The 9666-nt window shown below is 40.0% G+C and overlaps 1 protein-coding gene across 6 annotated transcripts in view; it reads left to right on the forward strand.

The window, feature by feature from the left end:
* Positions 1–9666, forward strand: part of LOC108304784 (SPHK1 interactor, AKAP domain containing) — a 164603-nt gene that overhangs the window by 150197 nt on the left and 4740 nt on the right. For 2 of the 6 annotated variants that reach the window (XM_037738733.1, XM_037738735.1), the window contains 5 exons: positions 1930–2115; positions 2467–2493; positions 4309–4395; positions 6606–6658; positions 6748–6932. In XM_037738733.1, the coding sequence (XP_037594661.1) occupies positions 1930–2115; positions 2467–2493; positions 4309–4395; positions 6606–6658; positions 6748–6932 (538 nt within the window). The remainder of the gene's footprint in view (positions 1–1929; positions 2116–2466; positions 2494–4308; positions 4396–6605; positions 6659–6747; positions 6933–9666) is intronic. The other 4 variants (XM_037738734.1, XM_017529083.2, XM_037738736.1 and 1 more) reach the window with 2 other exon arrangements.

Consider the following 9666-nt stretch of genomic DNA (forward strand, 5'->3'; position numbering starts at 1 on the left):
TCTAATATACATATCTAATAAAGGACTATTACCCAAAATACACAAAGAACTCTTAAAACTCAACAACATAAAGATAGACAAACTGAGTTTAAAATGAGCAATGCCATGGAGCTTTTCTGCTATGTTTTTTTTTTTCTAGCAGTTTTATAGTTTTAAATCTCACAGTTAAGTCCTTAATCCATTTTTAGTTGTTCCTTATATAAGAGGTGAGAAAATGGTTCATTTTTATTCTTATGTATGGGGCTATCCAGTTTTCCAACACCATTTATTGAAGAGACTATCCTTTCTTCACTGGGTGTTTTTGGCATCTTCATCAACAATCAGTTGATCATAGATATGTGGGTTTACTTCTGGACTCTCTATCCTATTTCACTGGTCCATGTTTTTATCCCAGTGCCATCCTGTTTTAATTACTATTGCTTTGTAATATATTTTGAAATCAGGAAATTCTGTCATTTGTGACAACATGAATGAACATAGAGGATGTTACATTAAATGAAATATACCAAGCACAGAGAGACAAATGCAGTCTGATCTCACTTATATATGAAATTTTTAAAAATCAAACTCATAAAAGGAGAGAGTAAAATGATGGTTTCCAGAGGCTGGGAACTGGAGGAGGTGGACCGAGAAAGGAAGATTCTAGTCAATAGGTAAAAAGCTACAGTTAGACAGAAAAAACTTGTTCCAGTGCTCTGTTGCACAATAAGGTGACTACAGTTAATAATAATGAATCATATATATTAAAATGGCTAAAAGAGAAGCTTTTAAATGCTTTCATCAAAGATAAATAATAAACATTTGACATGATAAATATTCTTATCCTGATTTAATCATTCCAGAGTGTATACCTAAATAAAAATACCACATTGTACCCCATAAATAGATGCAATTATTATTTTTCAGTTAAAGATAATACAAGCCTTTAAATGATCAAAAGACCTGAAAAGACACTTCACCAAAGAACAGGTACAGATAGCACATAAGCATATAAAAATATGCTCAACATTATGTCATTAGGAACTTGCAAAACAAAACAATAAGATATCACCACATACCTATTAGAATCTCAAAATTCAAAATACTGACAAAACCAGGTGGTGACGAAGATGTGGAGTGACACACACTCATTCATTGCTGATTGGAAGGCAAAATGGAGCAGCCACTTTTGAGGACACTTGGAGAGTAATCTCTGGGGTGAATCCTTTGTGTATCTTCTTTTTTAAACACCATTGTCCCTCGATAATTGTTTTGTGTGCAGGCCGGGATACATATATTTAACCTGTTTTTCAAATGATTGGAGGGAGTCAGTAGAAAATCATCATTCTCAAAAAACTGACACAAGAATAGAAAACCAAATACTGCATGTTCTCGCTCACAGGCGGGTGTGGAACAATGAGAACACATGAGCACGGGGAGGGAAGCATCACACACTGGGTCTGCTGGGGAAGGGCTAAGGGATGGAAGGGCTAAGTCTGATGGATGAAGGGCTAAGGGATGGGACAGCAGGGGTGGGGAGGCTGGGGAGGGATAACATGGGGAGAAATGCCAGATATAGGTGACAGGGGGATGGAGGCAGCAAACCACCTTGCCATGTATGTACCTATGCAACAATCCTGCAAGATCTGCACATGTACCCCAGAACATATAGTACAATGAAAGAAAAAAAGAGAAGAAAAAGAAAAAAAGAAAGAAAGAAAGAAAGATTGATTGATAGAAGAGGCGGAAAAGCTGGCTGATGGGGAGTAATGCTGAAAAGGCCAATGGGATCCAGGGCAGCAGCAGAAGGATCAGCTCAGGAAGACTCCACCTGTGTCCAATGACATCCTGCTTGCTGGGGCTCTGCAAAGCGGCTCTGTGAAGTGTGTGTGTGTGTGTGTGTGTGTGTGCGCGCTGCCTCTCTTGGTAATAATATCTTGCCCTCTACAGTGACAACTTTGATGCCAGAGATGTACCAGAGGCTGAATCCTCTACAGAAGCCAGAGCCCCAGAAGAATCCCCCAACCCTCCAAGCAGCAGCGAGGAGAGCACAGGCAGCTGGTCCCAGCTCGCCACCGAGGAGGACAACCCAGATGACACAAGTAGCTTTCTGCAGCTCAGTGAGCGATCCATGAGGTACCTGCTCTTCCCTTGACTTCTCAGGGAAGTTGGTTTCAACACAGATTCTAAAAATGCATCTTAATGGTTCTCTGCAAAGGGTCCCTAATAAAGACAGAGGGAGAGAACAAAAAAAGGAAAGCTCCCACTACATCAAGGTACCTGCCTGTCATGATTTGTGCTGAGAGGTATCTTAATATCCAGTTATGGCTGAAATTACTTTGGCCGTAGTTAAGAATGAGCTCTGTTCCCTTCCCTGCAAGCCCCAGCTAGTACAGTCAGTGATGATAACGTGAATTTTTTTAAATGGTGAGCTGCTTGTACACGTGGTGTGTTTGATACTTTCTCTGTGGTTCATTTGCATTTCAGATTCAACACAGGCTGGGTTTACACGAGGCAAGTGTTTCCCCACTGTGTTGTATTGTTTGGCCTGACTGTTCCTCCCTCTGTCTCCCCTTCCCTCTGTATTGCTCCTCCCAAAAAGCGAGAGAGGAGGTTAGGAGACATCAGATGTGGAAGGCCTCAAGCCAGTCAGGAGACATTAACTAAAAGCTATTCCTTGGTGAGGTGGAACCTCTAAAATGATCTCTGTGTTTCTGCCCAAAATCTTATTTGATACTGGACCACAGACTTTGCACAGAGGCAAATTGGAAAATGAAATCAGCATCTGGGTGTATGTATGCCTCTTGGAAACTTTTATTTCTGGGAATTTAGTCTGTTTAGACTTAACATTTCACAATGTTAACAGTTTGTCAGAACTTCTAAAACTAGTGGGAAGTATTCCAAGATAGAAACAAAAAGCAAAGAGAACTTGAACTTTGGACTCAGCAGCAGAGGTTTACAGGGTGATTATCTCCAGTACAATTTTGAATCATCAGGTTTCAACATATAAATATACCTGGTGCCCCTCACAAAAGCTAAGAGGAGAATTTAAAATTGAGGGCATCTAGTTGATATTTTCTATTCTTAGAATACAATCTACTCTTGTATATTCAGGAGAAAACTGCCCCACTACACAATGCACCACCACTCACCCTTTGAAAGCCTTGCTTGAAAGAGACATCACTGGAAATAGAGAAGGTGTGAGGAGACTGAGTGTTTTGGCAAAACTGGATATATTTCATTTCACGAGCACAAACAGAGCCTAAAAATTGGCTCAACTTCACTGTTTCAGTAAGTTCCAGGCTAGTAACTAGACCATACGCTGATTGTGCAGCCTGTGAAAATGATGCCATCTACAGTCCTCCTTCTCTACAATAAAAAAGGTACCAGGTGTTGCTCTCTATTGAAGACTGTAAGATAAAGGAGTGATAAAACATTGACATTGCCAGCTTTGTACTTGTAGGTTCTGTAGTCTCACTGGAAAGTAACAAGCCAGATGCACAGCCTGTGAAATCCTATGGAATGTCCCTGAGAAGATCCCCAAATGGGTCAGGCACAGTGGCTCACGCCTGTAATCCCAGCACTTTGGGAGGCCAAGGCAGGCAGATCATGAGGTCAAGAGATCGAGACCATCCTGGCCAACATGGTGAAACCCCATCTCTGCTAAAAATACAAAAATTAGCTGGAAGTGGTGGCACGCACCTGTAGTCTCAGCTACTCGGGAGGCTGAAGTAGGAGAATAGCTTGAACCTGGGAGGCGGAGGTTACAGTGAGCCAAGATTGCACCACTGCACTGCAGCCTGGCAACAAAGTAAGACTTGGTCAAAAAAAAGAAAGAAAGAAAATCCCCTAAGTGGCAAAGGGAGAACACAAGTCCACTGGTTTTTGTCAAAAACCAAGAAGCAGGCAGATAAGCATTCTGGTGTCTCCTCCAGCCCATGTTTTCAGAAGTTCCTTCATCTCTACAGGTGTCTCCAGCAGCAAGAAATCTCTTGCTGATAGATAAATACCTTCATTGTAGCTGGAATGAAGAATAGAGGCATACTGGTTATTACCACCTAGGTGTGATCTGCCAGTTGTGATACCACTTCAGAAATTACAGATTATTATTATTACTATTATTATTATTTGCTGAGCCTGTTAGTCTTATGTCTCATTATGATTTCTCCTAATTTGGTCAGAAATAGATATTAACTCAGGTATCCTAGTCACAAAGCAATATTTTCCTGGGGACCAAAGGAAGGAGCTGGTACAACAATGGAACATCAGTGTCAGCAGCATGGCAGAGGGTGGAGATGGGCATTAATATGTAAACTTTTGCTTTGTCAGCAATGGCAACAGTAGTGCCACTAGCAGTCTTGGCATTATGGACCTGGACATTTATCAGGAAAGCATGCCATCTTCTCCCATGATTAAGTAAGTAGCCACTGAGATGCAGTTATTGTGAGACCGCTACTCCAATTCCATCTGGCAATCCATTTTGATCATTCAGGTTGTGCCCCACCACTGACCTCATCATGTCTGTACTGCTGTGGTTCCATGTCACTGGAGCAAGAACTCAAGACCAGAATAGGCCCTGCCCCCTCCCCACCACCTGCTTTCTGGGTTTCAAGTCTGCCCCCTGTGGAATAATCATTTCAGATAACATGTATCAATATCATCTGAAGTGTATGTCATTTTACCTACCTAGAAACAGAGGCAAAAATCCATTTAAATTATACCATGCCTACTTCAGGAGACTGCTCTATAGTGTTCACTGTAAAACATAATCACTTCAATAAAATCAAATGTGAATGGCTTTTCCTTCACATGTGGAAACCTGGGATTACCACTACTACATGTGTCTAATATTAAATAGTTGTCATGGTGGCTATGTGTCATTCTCACCCAGTGACTATGCTCTCCCCAATATGGGGACTCCCTTTAGACCAAAGGAAAAAAGGATGTAGAGAAAGACAAGTACTTTTAGGATGTATGTACTTCCGAAGGTAGAGCACGAAAAGAGAGGGCAGCATGAGGTCCAGACTACTTCTAGAATATGTGGTTATTCTGCAAAGTTAAAATGATTGACATCCAGTTTTGACCACTGTGATTTAGCTTATGATTTGGAGATTTCTGAAATTCAGGACAATAATAAATAAGCACAGGCTGAAGTTGCTCCCTGACCTATTTTCTCAATCACTCTCTATAACGAAAGCATTTTTATCTCACCATTTAACCACGTGTGCTCCTCAGTGATGGGGGGTGACAGTGGCTGTGTTGTTCCACACAGCCATTATTCACAAGTAGAGATGAACGTACACATTATCTTGGTTCTTTGTTGTGTTTTGTTTTTTGAAGGAGAAATCAGAAGCTGAAACAAACAAACAAAACTACCTTGGGGTAAATTTATTTTTCTCTTTCAGGAAACATTTATTTAGCTACTTTTCCCAACTTTCTCTGTAGTATGAGCCTATGAGCCTATGACCCCAGGGAAAATCTTTATTCTTACAAAGCCAAGACATCACCTCCATGGTCAGCATCCTGCAGCTCCATAACAGCAGAAACTGTGCCTACCATTTGTCATACCCACTACGTCACTTGCACAGAGATCTCGAAGAAAATCTAGATCTTTGAAAAATTAACATTTCTGCAAATAAATAGGTATGAATGAAAGAATTACTATACTCTTTCTCTCAACATCAGGAACACAATGGAATTTTTCAGCCATCTCTTAGCAGTAACAGAATGAGAGAATTGTTTATCATAGAACAACACATTTTTAAGGGCTCCTGTACTCTAATTTCTAGATATGACAAAAATATAGGCTAACCACAGGCTTCCCAGGATAGCCACTTCCTTTCAGGTGCTGGCCATATATTCTTACTTTAGAAGCATTTACCAAATCTCCCCACTACTTGCAAGGCTCTGTAATAAGTGCACACCATATGAAAACACCTCCAATATTAAGCTCTACCATATCTAATTAAATACTTCCATTATGAGTCCCTCATTCTAAACCACCCCAGCCTACTACACTTCCCCAATAAAAAGAAAGAAAAAGAAAAATTTTAATTGAGATATTTTGCTGTCAAATTTAAGTTCTGCCTTTTGTTGGTTGTCTTTTTTCTTATTTCAGATCAAAGAACCATATACACGTAAAATTCTTTTTTAAATAAAAATACAAGCTATGTTGTGATTATAGTGTAGAAAAAAACATTGTGACAAATGGGAACACATGATTCATTAAATGGAACGTAAAATGCAGAAGAATAAAACTGAAAATCAGAACTAGTTACCTACCAAATCTCTCTTTGATTGTTTAAACCTGTGAAGGTCTGTGGTAAGGAGGTTGAAGAGAAGAGAAGGATGCCTCTCTCAGAATCCCCCACACCAGTTATCCTAACTAAAGTAACCTGAGTTATCTAGCCTGTTGCTGTTGTTGAAGGAGGACATTTATTGCAGACCCAGTGATCCTACATAATAGCCACACTGGTATTTTCCCAGCATTATTCCACTCTACAAAAACAATAAATCCAGAATGAACTTCAGAAGCTTTTAGATCAGTAAAACCCATCACCTCATCTTTCATTTACAGCTTCCTCTTCTAAACATTACCAACCATATACTGTTGTTTTCTCCCAAAGTGAATTAGTAGAAGAAAAGGAGATTCTTAAAGGACAGTCAGAAAGCGTAGAGGGTAAGCCACCTTCCCATACTTTTGACACATAATTGCCTGGGTTCTCCCTTTGGAAAGAAGGATAAGACTGTGGTTGTGTCTGTGCTTAGCATCTGCATCTGGACTGCCCATGGGAACAGCCAGTCCCCAGAGGAGCCTGCTGGTGATCAACTTTGACCTGGAGCCAGAATGTCCAGACGCCGAGCTCCGAGCCACTCTGCAGTGGATAGCTGCCTCCGAACTTGGGATTCCCACCATCTACTTTAAGAAATCTCAGGAAAACAGAATTGAAAAGGTATCACGTTCCAAGTTTGGGTAGGATATCAATAAAGCTTTGTGTTCGTTCTTACCACCACTGGAAACTCATTAAATGTTCAGTTAACCCATTTACATTTGAATTATTTGATCCTGACTGCTCTTGACCTCAAGATTGTGGCTAGAACAATGAAATCTTCCACCTGTGTAAATATAATATAATTCGTGTTTCTTTGATCCTTAGTTTGTCTTGGCTAGTAGGTGGGTCATGAGAAAAGTAAATTGAGGAGATGGGAACTTTTTTAGAGTCTGTTATTTATTGGTATTTTCTTGCTCTGGGACAAACTTCCTCATAGCACTACTTTAAATAAAAGAAAGAAGAACGTGATATTTATAATAGAAACCAAAGTGAGGCCACACTGATATCTAAAACAGACCAAAATATGGCATTTTTCATTCCCTTTCAAATGGGTTTGGATTAGGAAGACTTTTTTTTTATTATTCTCCACCTACAAGAAATATAAAGCTAGGGAAGAGATCCTTCGCCAACATCAAAATTAATAGTACTGTCACTCTAATTCTATATCTCTAAGACCATTAACTGTGGTAGAATCTCAGCTATTAAGAATAAGGCATGAATCTGTCTCCCAATGTCTTATTTTCTATAATTTAAAAGTAGACTCCTTTTAAAAGATTTCAAATTAAAATTAATATTAGTTTTCTATTGCTGTGTAACAAACTGCCACAAATTTACCAGCTTAAAACAACACCTAGCGCTGTACGTCAGAAGTTCAGCTGTGATCTTTGCTTAGGTTTTACATGGCAGAAATTATGGTGTTAGCCTGACCGGGCACTTATCCAGAAGTTCCAGGGAAGAGTAAGAGTCCAAGCCCCTTCAGGTTGTTGTGCTAATTCAGCACCATGTGGTCGTAGGACTGAGGTCCTGTTTTCCTACTGGCTGTCAAAGAGGGCTGCTGTCAGCATCCAGAAGCCACCGACATTTCCTGTCCTGTAGATCCTTTATGTCCTCTTGGTGTCAATCTCCCTGATTCCTTCAGCCACCAGCCCAGAGAAAAACTCTGCCTTTAAAGAGTTTGTGGGATTAGGCCAGACACAGTGGCTCATGCCTGTAATTTTAGCCTTTTGGGAGGCTGAGGTGGGTAGATCACCTGAGATCAGGAGTTCAAGACCAGCCTGGCCAGCATGGTAAAACCCTGTCTTTACTAAAAAAAAAAAAAAAAAAAAAAGAATTAAAAAAAAAAAAAAAAAAAAAAAAAAAAAAAAATACAAAAATTAGCCAGGTATGGTGGTAGGCACCTGTAATCCCAGTACTTGGGAAGCTGAGCCAGGAGAATCACTTGAATCTGGGAGATGGAGGTTGCAGTGAGCTGACATTGCACCACTGCACTCCATCCTGGGCAGCAGAGTGAGACTCCATCTCAAAAAACCTGATAGGTTTCTGATTAACTCAAAGGTAACTGATAAATCCTTTTTGCCATGTAAGATAGCATAGTAAGTGTGTGATCCCTTATTCATGGCCCGAGGGATTAGGGTGAAAAATCTTAAGTACTGTTTTAGGAGCCTGCCTATCAAGCCCCCGGGGGGATTTTCTTGTATTGTCACAAAGTGCCTCCATGTGCCTCATCCTACTTGTTTCTCAACAATCCTGTGAAAAAACAGAATAGATATTATTGTCCCTTTTTTACAAAGGGGCAATCGGGTACGTGAGCGATTCCCCAGGCCAAGTCCCCACGCCCTGCTTTCTCCATAAAATACTTCTCAATAGTTCTTTATTTTAAAAGGATCTTTCTCAAGTTAAATGACCTTGGGCTTACAATCTGGATTCTTTTAAACTGTGCAATTTCATTTTAATTCTCAGTGCCAAAATCTAGCAGCCTGAAATGAATGTTCTTTACCTTCTTGCCCCTGCTTACTAGTTAGAACAGCTTCTCTATTTCTGCATCACTAGTCCATGGGATCAGCTACTGGAAAAATTGAAAAGGAGGCCTAATTAATTTTCCGTGCCCTCTCTCACTTCAACCTTTTTCCAACTGGTAATTAACACTTCCTTTCATGCCTATGCCTGCCTGCTGTTCTACCCAAAATTATTCTAGGCACCTTCCCATACTTGTCATATCTTCATTTGCAAGGTGTTGAGTGTTCACCTTTTGATAAATTCTCTCCGACCTTACCCCTCAGCTGCAAAGGGTGCAATAAAAGAGCATACTCACAGGCGACCCTACCCCCATGCCATACCCTGTCTCAAAGACCCCCTGCTACATAGAGGGGAGAAAAACATTCTCGGGAATACATTCCCCGGCTCGTGGGAAAATGAAAGATGAGCTGGTTCTAATTCTATCTCCTGCCACTCCTTAAATAAGAGCATGGCGTGGTAGATTTTCAGGTGATATCTTAATGGAATCAATGTTTGTACAATGTATCTTCTTAAAGAAACAATGATATGTGCATATATGCCTCATAAATCCCCATTTGGTGCAAAGGTAAGAGGTGTCTCACAAACACCTGGGTTACATAAATCACGCCCTGACTTGATATTTGTTTATCCTGACCTGATTTTCAATTCTCAAAGAAAATACTCATTTTTGCATGTAACTATTTTTCTGAGAAAATAGGCATTCCACTAATGTTATTAAGAAGAATATTAAATGATATTTCACTCATTCAATTAGCACCACATCAAGAACCCTAATTCTGAATAATGTAATTTTAGAAACAAAATCTTCTAATTTTTTTTTTTTTTTTTTTTTTTTTTT

Source organism: Cebus imitator, unplaced genomic scaffold, assembly GCF_001604975.1.
Source record: "Cebus imitator isolate Cc_AM_T3 unplaced genomic scaffold, Cebus_imitator-1.0 Scaffold57, whole genome shotgun sequence".
Lineage (NCBI taxonomy): Eukaryota > Metazoa > Chordata > Mammalia > Primates > Cebidae > Cebus > Cebus imitator.